General features: G+C 32.9%; 1 protein-coding gene across 4 annotated transcripts in view; it reads left to right on the forward strand.

Annotated features, from left to right (window-relative positions):
- The window catches only part of TENT2 (terminal nucleotidyltransferase 2), a 66,860-nt gene that overhangs the window by 25,454 nt on the left and 26,016 nt on the right, over positions 1-15,390 (forward strand). For 3 of the 4 annotated variants that reach the window (XM_028114512.2, XM_028114513.2, XM_028114514.2), the window contains 6 exons: positions 999-1,113; positions 1,203-1,294; positions 3,038-3,116; positions 4,837-4,906; positions 11,985-12,061; positions 12,433-12,561. In XM_028114512.2, the coding sequence (XP_027970313.1) occupies positions 999-1,113; positions 1,203-1,294; positions 3,038-3,116; positions 4,837-4,906; positions 11,985-12,061; positions 12,433-12,561 (562 nt within the window). The remainder of the gene's footprint in view (positions 1-998; positions 1,114-1,202; positions 1,295-3,037; positions 3,117-4,836; positions 4,907-11,984; positions 12,062-12,432; positions 12,562-15,390) is intronic. The other variant, XM_028114515.2, reaches the window with a different exon arrangement.

Below are 15,390 nucleotides of genomic sequence, written 5' to 3' on the forward strand. Positions count from 1 at the left end.
CAGGGGATGCACTTTGTGGTATAGACTGGATAGGGAAAGAAATTATACCACTCAGGTGCTAATGAGCTGGGAAGAAAGGGAGGATTCAGTGGAATTCAGGTCTGTGTGGTTCTGGAACACGTATGAGGGGAGTAAGAAAGTTAAGAACTGGACAGGAGATTGAAGCCAAGATAGTATATTGGAATTTAAAATTTCAGAGGTCTCTTCTCTTTTATTGTAAAGACCATGTTATGGCTGTGGGAGTGTAATGTTGATGAAAAATATTGAAGTAAGAGAAGTTCGGAAATGGTGGGAGTATGTTGTGATATGTATGTAGCCTGTTGTAGATGAAGAAATTACCTGTGATGATGGTAAGAGTTGGGTTGGAGGGGAAAGTGTAAGCCAGATAGGTAGATGAACAAGGAGATCTATCTATAGATGGCAACAAGAAGACAGGGTTCAAGCCAGTATTGTAAAAATGGGGAAGGAGGGCGGTTTGCATCGGTAAAGACGACCAGGGTTTTTTTTTTTAAAGTTTGTTAATATTTGTTATTGGTGGTATGAATATTGGGTTGGGCAAACTTCTTTTTTAAAGGGACAGATAGTAAATATTTTAGACTTTGCCACTCATATGTTTCTGTTGCATATCCTTACTTGTTTGTTTTTATAACCCTTTAAAAATGTAAAAACCATTCTTAGCTCATGTGCCTTCCAGAAACAGGCAGCAAGTGAAAATTGTAGTTTGCTGTCCCATGGTTTATACTCATTAAGAATTTTCTGTGACCAACTGTACTTTTCTGTGACTTATCAATGATACTTTACTTTGGGAAAGTTAATAACTATTTTAGTTATTAAGTAACTATTGAGTAAGAGTAGTTTTGGAAAATGTTAAGGAGAATAAATATTCATTTTTAAAATATTGTTGTATTTAAAATACTGTGTAAAACAACACTTCTTAGTATGGTAATTACTTTTACATTTCTGAACAAAATTTTTACTTTTTTTGCGGTGGATTCAAGTTGAGTCAGCAGATACTGGAGTTATTTGAAGCATGTCAGCAGCAAGTAAGTGATTTAAAGAAGAAAGAACTGTGTCGAACACAGCTGCAGAGAGAAATTCAGCTGTTATTTCCACGTATGTTTCCCCATTTTGCATGCCCTTTGTATATACATTCCTACTTTAAATATTAAATAATACCTTATAATTTCATTCTATTTCTCTAGAAAGCAGACTTTTTTTGGTTGGGTCCTCTTTAAATGGATTTGGTACCCGGAGCAGTGATGGTGATTTATGCCTAGTTGTTAAAGAAGAACCAGTAAGTAATGAAATATTTATTGCAAGTGTTCTTCTCATGTTAAGTCATTTAAGAAATTTCATATAAAAATTGTTGAAGAGGGGTGCCTTGGGTAGCTCAGTTGGTTAAGCATCTGACTCTTGATCTCAGCTCTTGATCTTAGGGTCGTGAGTTTGAGCCCCACTTTGGGCTCCATGCTGGGTGTGGAGCCTACTTAAAAAAAAAAAAAAACCGTTGAAGGAGAAAATTTGTTTTGTTTTAATTAGTTCTTTGGATTCTCTCTTCATAGTAATTCAAGGAAAGTCAGGAAATGCTTTTTCTTTTCAGGCATGTGCACATGCACAAATACACATAACAGGGATTTTTAGCATTTATTTTTAAGTTGTTAAAGTAAGATGGCTTCACTGTGTTTGCTCTGCCTCTATTTTGAAATGTCATTGGATTGGATATGTTGCCAGGATGCAACAAGAAGAGTATGTGTCAGTATTATTTTGATGTATTTCCTTTCCGTTTGAATTATCAGTGATTCTATTTTTAATCTTTTTTTTCCCCTTTAGAACTGCTATGGGGTTTGGAGTTCTTATTTTGGGAATACAAAAACGATTTCACTGACTTTTTAAAAAAGACTATTGTGATTGAATATATTTTTCTGTGATATTTTGGGTTTCTTTTTATTTAGCAACCAAATTTTGTTATTTAGTTTTATGTTTGTTTGAATTTCCTGTTAACTGATACTCTTGTGTGTCCTTAATACCACAGTAATTGGTGTTCATTAAGCTAACTTGAAGCAATCTCTTTAATATGCTGAGGTCTCTTCTGAATTACCGAAGATTAATTTCACTATAGTTTTAATATGCTTTATTACATTCCACCTCTTTAAAAATACAAAAAATATCTACTGAATCATAATATATATTTTTATTATTTCATTAACAAAATTCGCTTCTAGTTACTGCAAATCAGAAAGAGATTTATTCCAGGAAAGAAACTGACATGTTTCTAGGCTTTGAAATCATGTAAAGGAAAAACTTTGAAAAAAAAACCTCAGAAATAATAAACATGGTGAAGAATACTAGACTTTTAATTAAATCTTTCTCTCAGAATTAGAGTTAAACTCTACCCAGCCACATCCTACTAATCCTCTCTTGTTCATATGTTTGAATCATGTCAGAACCTACAGTGAGACACCATAGATTTGAACCTTATCCTTAAGAAGCTTACAGTCTGATACAGAAAGTTAAAATTCTGTTCTTTTTTTCTTTTTTTTTATTTGAAGATTTTATTAGAGAGAGAGAGAGAGAGACAGCAGGAGCAGGGGGGACCGGAGCAGGGGGGAGGGGTAGAGGTGTAGAGGGAGAAGAAGAAGGAGAAGCAAACTCTCCGCTGAACGGGGAGCTTGGTGCAGGACTCAGTCCCTGGCATCATGACCTGAGCTGAAGGCAGATGCTTAACTGGCCGAGCCACCCAGGCGCCCTCTATTTGTTTTTCCGGGAGAAGATTGCTTTACGTACATTTATACTAAATTTAAATGACGTATAAGACTGTTTTAATATTTTTTAAATTTTGCCTTAAGTTTATAATTAGGAATTGATTTAGGAATGTTGATGTGAAAGATGTTTTCTATAATGTAATTTAATGTATACTGAAAAATAACTCCAAAGAAAAGTTTACTTTGTATGGTTTCTCTTTGATGAGAAACGTTAAGAAAATAAAACACTAAATTTAGAAAGGTAATGAAAAAACACTTTATTTTTAACTTTTCAGTGTTTTTTTCAGGTAAATCAGAAGACTGAAGCACGGCATATACTCACCTTAGTCCATAAACACTTCTGTACTAGACTTTGTAAGTTTCATATGCCTCAAGTTCATCTGTCATCTGACGTAACTATTTAATATGTCTCTCACTTTATTTTCTGGTAAGAGTTGTTTATCTGGTCAGGATAGGAGGTATAATATGGATCCTTTTTTCCAAATGAATTCTTTTTAACTCTTGATTAGAAAGATAACAATTCTTTGAGTTTACTTAGACAATAATCCCACTGCATGCACTGGGAATTCAAATATATATAAGCTTCAGTTCTTTTTCTCAGTAGACTGTTAGGGAAGCCAAAGCATGAATATGAATAGCTGTAGTGCAAAGTATCTGTGAAAAGCCAAAAGGGTGGTACAGATAGTATTCATGTGGGGAAGTGAGAATTTCATCTGTTTTGCAATGACGTGCAGTTTATGACATCACATTTTAAAAATAGAATCACTGAACATGAAGCCCATAAATGAATTACTCCAACAAAAAGCAAAATTATTGACTTAGGCCATTTTATTGTAAGATTTTATTCTTGAATAAGTGAGCTAACTGGATTTTAATCCACATGTTAAGCCATCTCAAATTATTTTAAGTTTCCACAATACTGTGGACAGTTTGAGTCCCTCTGTGTGATGTTGGAAAGAGCTGGGTCCATTTATGGACAGACACTCCTATGTGTCAGGCTTTGACCTGGAAAATACAAAGTCAAGTGACAAGTTATTGCCCTGGATGAGTTATATCTATTGTTGGAGAGAAATAAATGAAGTGATTTATTTTAGTGGACTTAAGTTTTCACATTTGTGAAGTAAAGGAGTAATTCATACCTTAAATGGATTTTCCATAGCTGTTATTAGAATAATCAAATATTAAAAACGAAGGGACGTTAGAAATCATCTAATTCAAAAGTGTTTTTGGTTATTTTTCATAGTTAAGGAGAATGATGATCAGTGGGTTTAGTAATTAGCCTGAGGAGTATAGTTTGTTTATTGCTCTCAGAACCTGTACCTGGAACTTGAGACTTTTAACTCTTAATCTTATTTTTCATTGAACCTCATTGAATTCCTGCACACAAATTCTATTTGAAGCCTGACGTATTTTATGATTTTGGTGGTAAAAGCATTATCACAGGAAAAATTATCATTTTTAAGTCTGGTATTATGCTTTTCTTTAGTTACAGCATTAGGAAATTTTTCCTTTGGGAGAAGTTTGCAGTTTCCTTTTTTTATATATTCCTGTATTTTCCTAGTTTTCTATAATGGACATGTATTATTTTCAAAAACAGTTTTTAAAGTCTGATGGAATAAAAATATGAGTACAGTATCCTTCTACTTAGAGATCATACTTATTTAAATGTATCACTGCCCCATGTATCATGTGTAGGCCTTTCCACATTAAAGACTCTTTATAAATAGGATTTTTATGGCTGCCATAATATTTTGCCTTGTGCTGTACTAGAATTTAGCTATCCCCTTGCTGCCAGCCTAGATATTTTTCATGTGTATAATGCTGTGATGAATTTCTTTATGAATATTACTAGATATTAGATGACATTTCTGAATTTTAATATTAATTCCTCTAAATGGTATTGGAAGTTTCAGTGTTAGAAGAATGTAATAATGTCCTTCCTTTGCTTTCTTATCCAAGACTGTTTTCTTAAATTGTTTTAGTTTAGTAAAATACTATTTTTTAAAAATGTGTATTGGAACACTATGAATTTGAGAAATATTTACAGGTATTCACATTATCTTTTATCCTTCAGCTGGCTACATTGAGAGACCTCAGCTGATTCGAGCAAAAGTGCCAATTGTGAAGTTCAGGGATAAAGTCAGGTAAGTAATTATTGAATCTTCCTTTTTCAGTTGCTTTAGATCATTTTTAGATGTACTTTTGATGTAGGTAATTAAGGAATGTATGCTACAGTGTAATTGCTTATCCTCATCAGTTTTTAGAACTGCTTGATTTGGTCTTTGAGATGATTTTTTGGAATAGGCTGAGCAGTTTTTTATGCTTAACTGTACTTATTTATTCTGCTTGACATTTCGAGTGTTTGAAACTATCCATATTAAAAAATATGTATATATATTTACATTTCACATTTTTAAATGATCTCTTGCCTTTTGGAAATGTAATCACTCTTCAGAACATTGATGAAATTTATGTGTATTTCGAAATTTGATGTGTATTTATATCAAGGGGGTTGTTATAAATGTAATTACATCTGTTGGTACACTCTACCAGCCTGGGTTCTGAAATTGTTATGGGCATGGGGATTGGAATCTTTTATATAATATCTGAATATGAAATGTAAATTAGGTGTTGACTATTTCATTGGATAAACAAGATTTGTTGTTTTCTAAAGAATAGATAGGATTGTGATAAATTAGATTTTCTAGTCCAGTTTTATAAAAGTAATACTGAAATTGTTTATATAAATATAAGTGCAAATATATACATACTTGATCCTCATTATTCATGGATTCTTTACGAATTTGCCTACTTGATGAAATTTATTTTGTAACCCTCCAAATTAATATTAGCTGCATTTTCATGGTTATTTGTAGACATGTGCTGAGTGGACAAAATTCTGAGTCACTACATGTACAGGTTCCTAACTGAAGTTAAACAATAACAGTCTGCCTTCTTGTTTCACCTCTTATACTGTAAGCGATTATTCTTTTCATTGTCCAGTTAGTGCCATGTTTTTTACATTTTGGTGTTTTTTATGAGTGCCTTTGCTATTTAAAATGGCCCCCTGGCATAGTGCTGAGTTACTGTCTATTGTTTCTTTGTATAAAGCTCTGATGTGCCTTATGGAGGAAATACATATATTAGATATGCTTTGTTCAGACATGAGTTATAGTGCACTTGGCCGTGAGTTCATTGTCAGTGAACAAGTTGTCTTTAAATGGAAACACATAAAAAAAAAGTTAGGTTTTGATCGATTGATGAAAATGTTTTGACTGAAGGCTTGTGGAAACCTAATCCTTTGTTTTTCCTAGCAGCTCTGGTTTTGTATTCACTAACTCAGTATTTACAGTGATGTTATAGAACATAACTACTGCAAATAATTAGAATTGACTGAATATATATATTTTAAACAAATCCTTGGATATATACCTGGCTCACACCTTCCTCTCCATTCATCCAAGTATCCATCCAATCTATAAATATTTATTGAATTTTTACCAAATACTTTATAGGGAGATAAACTAAACATAAATAAAATTATTAGCTTATTATAATCATTTTAAAAAATATATGGTTGTAGTTGTCATTATGTAAAAATTTTATTCCTTTCTTTTTTTTGTAGTTTTTTAAATTTTTTAATTAAAAAAAATTTTTTTTAAGTAGGCTCCACACCCAATGTGAAGCCCAGTGTGGGGCTTGAACTCAGAACCCTAAGATGAGCTGAGATGGAGAGTCAGATGCTTAGCCTACTGAACAAACCAGGCCTTCTCTCTTTTTTTTTAAGTTTTAAATTTTAATTCCAGTATTGTTAACGTACAGTTAATTAGTTTTAAGTGTACAATATAGTGATTCAACAATTCTGTGCATTACTCAGTGTTCATCATAATAAGTGTACTCTTTAATCGCATCACGTATTTCACCCATTCCCCCTATCCCCCTCGCCTCTGGTAACCATCTGTTCTCTACAGACAAGAATCTGTGTCCTGGTTTGTCTCTCTCATTTGTTTTTCCTTTGCTCATTTGTTTGTTTTTTTATTCCACATGAGTGAAATTATATGGTATTTGTCTTTGTCTTTTTCTGAGAGACTTAGTTCACTTAGTAGTATTATGAATATCTTGTAGCTCCATCCATGTTGTTGCAAATGGTAAGATTTTTTTTATGGCCAAGTAATATTCCTCTGTGTGTGTGTGTGTGTGTGTACACATACATACATATAGATGTGAGATAATATATATATCCATTCATCTTTTGATGGAAATTTGGGTTGCTTCCAAACTTGGCTATTGTAAATAATGCTGCAGTTAATATCAGGGTGCATATATCTTTCAGATTAGTGTTTTTGTATTCTTGGGCTAAATACCTAGTAATGTGATGACTGGATTATGGGGTAGTCCTATTTTTAATTTTTTGAGAAACTTCCATACTGTTTTCCACAGTGGCTGCTTCAGTTTGCATTCCTGCCAACAGGGCACAAGGGTTCTTTTTTCTCCACCTCCTTGCCAACACTTACTGTTTCTTGTGTTTTGTTTATTTTAGCCATTCTGACAAGTGTGAGGTAGTATCTCATTGTGGTTTTGATTTGCATTTCCCTGATGATGAGTGATGTTGAGCATCTTTTCACATGTCTGTTGGCCATCTGTATGTCTTTGGAGAAATGTCTGTTCATATCTTCTGCCCATTTTTTTTAAATTGGATTTTGTTTTTTGGGTGTTGAGTTGTATAAGTTTGTCATTTGTAAATATCTTCCCCCATTTAGTAGATTGTTTTAGTTTTGTTGATTGTTTCCTCACTGCTCAGAAGCTTTTTATTTTGATGTAGTGTATTTTTGCCTTTATTTATCTTGTCTCAGGAGACACATATAGAAAAATGTTGCTATGGCTGATGTGGGAGAAATTACTGCCTATGCTCTCTTCTAGGATTTTTGTGGTTTCAGGTATCACATTTAGATCTTTAATCCATTTTGAGTTTGTGTGTATTGTGTAAGAAGGTGGTCCAGTTTCATTCTTTTGCATGTAGCTGTTCAGTTTTCCCAACACCATTTATTGAAGAGACTGTCTTTGTTTCATTGCATATTCTTGCCTCTTTTGTTGAAGATTAATTGACCACAGAATTGTGGGTTTGTTTTTGGGCTGTCTGTCCTGTTCCATTGATCTGTGTGTCTATTTTCTGGCAGTACCAGACTGTTTTGGTATCTGCAGCTTTGCAGTATAACTCGAAATCTGGAATTGTGGTACCTCTCGCTTTGTTTTTCTTTTCAAGACTGTTTTGGCTATTTGGGGTCTTTTGTAGTTTCATACAAATTTTAGGATTATTTGTTCTAGTTGTGTGAAAAATGTTGTTGGTATTTTGATAGGGATTTCATTAGATCTTTAGATAGATTGCTTTGGGTAGTATGGACATTTTAATAATATTTGTTCTTTCAGTCCATGGGCATGGAATAGCTTTCTATTTATTTGTATTATCTTCAGTTTCTTTCATCAGTGTTTTATAGTTTTTAGAGTGTAAGTCTTTTGCCTCCTTGGTTAAGTTTATTCCTAGGTATTTTATTCTTTTTGGTGCAATTGTAAGTGGGATTGTATCTTAATTTCTCTTTCTGTTGCTTCCTTATTAATGTATAGACATGCAATGGATTTCTGTACATTGATTTTGTATCCTGCAACCTTACTGAATTCATTTATCAGTTATTGTAGTTTTTGATGGAGTCTTTAGGGTTTTCTGTATATAGTATGTCATCTGCGAATAGTGAAAGTTTTACTACTTTATCAGTTTGGTTGCCTTTTATTCCTTTTTCATGTCTGATTGCTGTGGCTGTGACTTCTAATACTCTGTCGAATAAAAATGGTGAGAGTGGGCATCCTGGTCTTGGTCTTAGGGGGAAGGCTTTCAGTTTTTCACTGTTGAGTACGATGTTAGCTGTGGGTTTTTCAATATATGGCCTTTATTATGGTGAGGTATGTCCTCACCACCCCACCTACTTTGTTGAGGGTTTGTATTATAATGGATGTTGTACTTTGTCATGTGCTTTTGCTGCATCTATGGTTTTTAGTCTTTCTCTTATGGATGTGATGTGTCACATTTATTGATTTGCAGATATTGAGCACCACCCTTGCATTCCAGGAATAAATTCCACTTGATTGTCATAAATGACTTTTTTAGTGTATTGTTGGATTTGGCTTTGTAATATTTTGTTGAGGATTTTTACATCTATATTCATCAGAGATATTGGCCTGTAGTTCTATTTTTTTGTAGTATTTTTATCTGGTTTTGGTATCAAGGTAATGGCAGGACTTATAGAATGAATTTGGAAGTTTTCCTTTTCTTCTATTTTTTTGGAGTAGCTTGAGAAGAATACATATTAACTCTTCTTCAAATGTTTGGTAGAATTCGCCTGTGAAGACTTCTAGTCCTGGACTTTTATTTGTTTGGAGTTTTTTGATAACTAATTTAATTTCATTGCTGGTAATCAGTCTGTTCAAATTTTCTATTTCTTCCTGATTCAGTTTTGGGAGGTTATGTGTTTCTGGGGAATTTATTCATTTCTTTTAGATTGTCAAATTTGTTGGCATATAATTTTTCATAATATTCTCTTATAATCCCTTGTATTTCTGTGCTGTTGTTATTTCTCCTTTTTCATTTGTGATTTTGTTTGAGCCCTCTTTTTTTTTGACGAGTCTGGCTGAAGGTTTATCAGTTTTGTTGATCTTTTCAAGGAACCAGGGCCTGGTTTCACTGATCTGTTCTATTGGTTTTTTTTTTTTGGTGTGAGTTTTTATTTCATTTATTTCTGCTCTAATCTTTATTATTTTCTTCCTTCTACTGATTCTGGGTTTTTGTTCTTCTTTTTCTAGCTTGTTTGGGTGTAAGTTTAGGTTATTTATTTGAGATTTTTATTACTTCTTGAGGTAGGCTTATATTGCTATAAACTTCCCCCTTAGAAGCACTTTTGCTGCTTTACAAAGATTTTTGGTCATTGTGTTTTCATTTTCATTTGTCTCCATGTATTTTTTGATTTCCTCTGATTTTTTTGGTTGACCCATTCATTGTTTGGTAGCATGTTATTTAATCTTCATGTATTTGTGCTCTTTCCAGTGTTTTTTCTTTTGGTTGACTTCTAGTTTCATAGCGTTGTGGTCAGAAAAGATGCATGGAATGACTTCGATCTTTTTTAATTCGTTGAGACTTGTTTTGTTGCCTAATATGTGATCTGTTCTGGAGACTGTTCCGTGTACACTTGAAAAGAATGTGTATTCTGCTGTTTTAAGATGGAATGTTCTGAATGTATCTGGTAAATCCATCTGGTCCAATGTGTCATTCAGAGTCACTGTTTCCTTGTTTATTTTCTGTTTGGATAATCTGTCCATTGATGTAAGTGGGGTTTTAAAGTCCCCCACTATTACTGTATTACTGTCAATTATTTCCTTTATGTTTGTTTTTAACTGCTTTAAGTATTTGGGTGCTCCTTAGTTGGGTGCATTTCTTTTTCTGTTTAACATTATTATACAAACTTTTTTCATCGTTAAGTGTTTTATAAACACCATTTTATATTTTCTATACAGACTTTAAAAAAAAGAAAGTCTACTTCTAACACCCAAAGTTAAGTGATGTGAACATTTTGGTGTAAAACTTTCAGTCCCTCTTCTATGCATATGAATGCATAAGTTTTTAAAATTAAAATTGAGATTTTACTTTTTTATTTAATCATACGTCATGAATATTTGCTTATATCATTGATTATTTTCTGGCTTCATTTTTAATGGCTTTACAGTAATATTTCATGAGTGAATATATTATGATTAACTTATTTATTCCCCTGTTAGAATAAGCATTTTGTACATAAACTTTTTTCCTATATATAAGATTACTTTAGTATTTCCAGAAGTAGAATTTGAAGCAAGTACTGTGGATATTTTTAAAGCTCTGAAGTCATATTTTTGGAAAAGTTTTTAATTGCAAACTGGTTTCCGTCTGTTTTTTCCTCTTTATCGAGTTATACTGGTTTCAGTGTTAGCCTTTCACAGATGCAATTGAAGAATGTATCTCCATTGTTTCCATAAATTCCCAAAGGCAAATATATATATGATATCTGACATGTTACTACTACTATCTGTTTTTAATAATATGCATGGTTGATTGAAAGATTATAGTATTTCATTTCCCAAAACAAGAAAATCTGAATTGGTAAATTTCAATTTTTATAATTAAAAGTTCATAGAAAGGATTTTGTTAAGTTTTTATTTTAGGCAGTCTTTTCATAGAGAACTCCGTGTGCAGAGGAAGTTGGGCCTCATAATGTAATTTTCATTAATCTTTCCTTTTATTTTGGATTTAGCCTTTCTTTGTAGATCCTATCATTATTGCCCTATTTTCTAAATTGTGAATTGCATGATATCTTTGTTTTCAAAGAAGTAACCCTTCTGTTATGTGTTTGACTGTTCTTCCCAGGTATCAGTAGCTAAATTTGGTATGATATTATAATTTATATCTTATTTATGTCTTATCCTTTTTGGGGGGAATATAATGTATAGACTTCTTCTATTTTTTTCACCTGTACTTTATTTGGCATTTTATTTCTGTTGTTTTATTTTTTAATTTAATTAATTAATTTATTTTTTAAAAGATTTTTAAAATTTATTTGACAGAAACAGCGAGAGAGGGAACACAAGCAGGGGGAGTGAGGGAGGGAGAAGCAGGCTTCCTGCTAAGCAGGGAGCCCGATGCAGGGCTCAATCCCAGGACTTTGGGATCACAACCCGAGCCGAAGGCAGATGCTTAACGACTGAGCCACCCAGGCGCCCCTATTTCTGTTGTTTTAAAGCAAATGACACTTTAATTCCAAATTAATTGAGACTATATAACTCAGTGGGATAACTTGGCCAGAAATGTTTTTGGTCACATAATTTTGTTTATCTGGACAGGACTGCAAAATTTTAAAATTTGTTTTATTAGGGATAATTGGAGACTTAATGTAGTACATTGTGGATCTCGCAACTGTAATCCTGTTTTATATTTTTAATATACACTAAATCATATGTACTGAGTATGTATTTATTCTTATTTCTTTAGTGCCTCATTTTAAAGTATTTGGTCTTTGGGCTCATGCTATTTTTGCATCATAGGGTAGATGAATATTAATTTAGTTACTAGGGAGTTTGTTTCAAAACACTTGAGCTAATGTTTCAGAACACTTGCGCTAAAGTGTATTTCTCTCTTTTTCATAGTTGTGTGGAATTCGACTTGAATGTAAACAATATTGTTGGAATAAGAAACACATTCCTTCTCAGAACTTATGCATACCGTAAGTTTTTTGTTTCCAAATAATAATCAGCCTTCTCTATCCTTCATTCTTTATTCCTTTTTAAAGATGTAATAAATACTGACATCTGTTTAAATATGTTTATATATAGTGTCTTTTATTACATGTATAATATTTTGTTACACTAAAATTATATACTACTGGAGTTACAGGTCAATAAAACAAATTTTAATAATTAATAATTTTTAAAAGGTGACTAAGATACCTTTTTAAAGCAAGACACATTTATGGTGAACACAATGTTTAATAAATAGGGAGGCAGTGCTCTTTTTGTTGTAGTTGGGAAATGTTATAAGCTTTCAAAGACACCATAATATTTCCTTACCATTTTTAAGTTTTAATTTCACTTTCAGTTGAAAATCGAGTTCGTCCGTTAGTACTGGTGATTAAGAAGTGGGCGAGTCACCATGAGATAAATGATGCCAGTCGTGGTACTTTAAGCAGCTATAGTCTTGTATTGATGGTTTTGCACTATTTACAAAGTAAGTATTTTGGGTTTTCCCCAATTTTTAAAATGAAAACACAGTTAAACTTCATTATGATGTCTTCTCTGTTGCCTCTGTCTTCAAATAGCATTGTTTTAAAAAGTTCTTTCTAAGGCCTAGAAAAGCATGTTTCCTAATTCGTTGCTTTGAACAATGTTTTAGAAATATTATTCCCTGGGGGTGCCTGGGTGGCTCAGTCAGTTAAGCGTCTGACTCTTGATTTCGGCTCAGGTCGTGATCTCAGGGTAACGTCAAGCTGAAGTACTTTTTGGAAAGTACTTATGGCTCAAGCTTAAGGTTCTCGCTCTCCTTCTGCCCACTGCATCCACCCCCCCCCCCAAAAAAAAGAACAAATGTTATTCCCTGGAAAACATTATAAGGGAAGTTTCACTGTGTTTTTTGACAGTTTTTCAGTATTAACTTTTGTATTCAAAGAACTTTTTACCTCTGTATTGTTGACCCATTATGTTGAGGCACATGCATGTTCAGAAGGTCTATAAAAATAAGCTCAAGCACCATTCATTGTGTTTTTTTATTTTTCACTCGAGACAGGATTTTCTTTTTGGTCAAAGAAGTTTTATTCCTTGTGAGCTGGCATGGAGTTGTGGGCGAAAGACTTGATGTTAATGTAACAGAAGAACCTTTATCAGGATGTCTAGGGTCTGATTTGTTCTGGGTTAATGATATTTCTATAGTTTAGAAAGCAATGTTGTGATATTTATGTTCATACCCTTTGACTCAGTGTTATTCAGCAATTGCATTTCTAGAAATTTATCCCAAGGTAATATCAGGGATGCAGGTACGGATTTATATATAAGGCTGATTTTCATGGTGTTTATTGAAATAACAGAAGGTTAGAAATAATCTTAAGTTTTTAAGAATGGGGTATGATTGAATTAATTATAATGTTAGCCACTAAAAATGATGCTTTTAGGATATTTAATGATATAAGAAAATACCCATGATACACTCTCATATACAACGTGATGCCAATTTTATTTTAAAAATAGCATCTGTATTAGAGTTTGTATATATATTCATATGTATATAAACATTGAAAAGATATGTACCAAAAATTTATCAGAGTTATTTAGGTTTAGTCAGATGTACTTTTTAAGTCGCAACTGAAACTAAAAAATGAATAGACACTAGTTGGGATTTAAAAATTAGATTTGACTACAGCATTTAACATGTCTGAACATCCATAATATGTCTCCTTTCCTTCCATTTTTATGGGTTACATAAGAAATTTTAATTTGATTGCCCTCTTTAGAAAAATGTACATTAGGGATGCCTGGGTGGCCCAGTCTGTTAGGCGTTGGACTCTTGATTTCAGCTCAGGTCATGATCTCAGGGTCGTGGGATTGAACCCTGAGTCAGGCTCTATGCTTGGCAGGGAGTCTGCTTGAGATTTTCTCCCTCTTCCCCTTCTCTCTCTCTCTCTCTCTCTTTCTCTCTCTCAAATAAATAAATCATGGGGAAAAAAAGAAAAATACTTTAATCACAGATTCCCCAAGGTGGTTTGGCAAGCAAGTTGAAAGTTCTGATGTTGGTATTTTACCAGTGTTAAGAAATCATGCTAAAATTTTGCTTAGATTTTATTAAATACATTTTATTTTTGACAAAGTAGTCCCATTTACTGAGATGGTTTATAATTAATAGCACTCTCATCAACTGTTTATGGGTCTTTGTTAAAGGACCTCACCTATGCAGAGCTGAAGTATAACTGAATTATTTGGCAAATTTAAGCTGCCCCTCACTAGAAGAAATTAGACTGAAATTAGCTGCATTTTTTTTTATCATACAGGATTTTGCAAGATGTACTGAGTAGTTCCAGTCTGCCATAGTGAAGTAGTGTTTGTGATTTTGGCCAAATTATTCTACCTTTCTGGTCCTAATATTCTTATCTGTAACAGGAATAGTTGGATTGGGTGGACCTTTAAGTTTCGTTTAACTTCATAAATGCTTTTAATATCTTTTTTGCCATGAATAGAGAAAGGGAGCAGTCTTCTGTATGTAGAAAGGTTGAAAAAAATTAAAGCATTTCCTAGGATGAATTTCAACAGTCTAATAGACTACATATGCTTGAAAGGTGACTGATGAAAGTATGAGGGGTAAAAACCCAATGAGAAGAGTTTTTAATGGCAATCTAAGATTAATAATTAATAAAAAAAGGCAAAAGTATCAACTGGTAAGAAATAATGATACGAATGAATATTCATAGAATATTTACCATGTTACCAGGTACGGAACTATCTCATGCATTTAAAAATTATTCGTGAATTTTCAAAATTGTTGCTTAGTTGTTGAAGATTTGCACTTTATTTTTTCGTTGAATTTTTGATGAATCAGAATGGAATGTTTATATGTATAACTTTGCGGGAGCTTGACCAGAAAGCTCTCATCTGGAATGTAAGCAAAATAAAATCTTGACAGAGTAGTTATTCTGAAAGCGTTATCAATTGACCAGATACTGCAATACCAAGTTTTGTTTTATTTTGCTTTTGAGAGAGAAATTTAGAAGATTGAAGTCCAGAATTTTGAAGTAAAAATAGATGTTACAGCCAGATTCTTCCTGAATGTGTGTTGCTTTGAGTAAAATAAACATTTGAAAAACTACTGAAGTCTTTGAGGTTACTATGAGGATAGTGTTAATAAATAACTGCCACAATACACCAGTTGCTCTTAATGTGTTGGCCTTGAAAAATAAAAGAACCAGTTTTTTTTTTTTTTTTTTTTACTGGCACAATGAGTTTATTCAAGATTAGCAGAGGAATTGGAGTTCAGTACAAGCAAACTGGTGACCCAACCATTGGCAAGTCCAGA

The sequence above is a fragment of the Eumetopias jubatus genome, unplaced genomic scaffold, assembly GCF_037043125.1.
Source record: "Eumetopias jubatus isolate StellerSeaLion01/CBP00866 unplaced genomic scaffold, mEumJub1_p1.0 scaffold_5, whole genome shotgun sequence".
NCBI classification, from domain to species: Eukaryota; Metazoa; Chordata; class Mammalia; order Carnivora; family Otariidae; genus Eumetopias; species Eumetopias jubatus.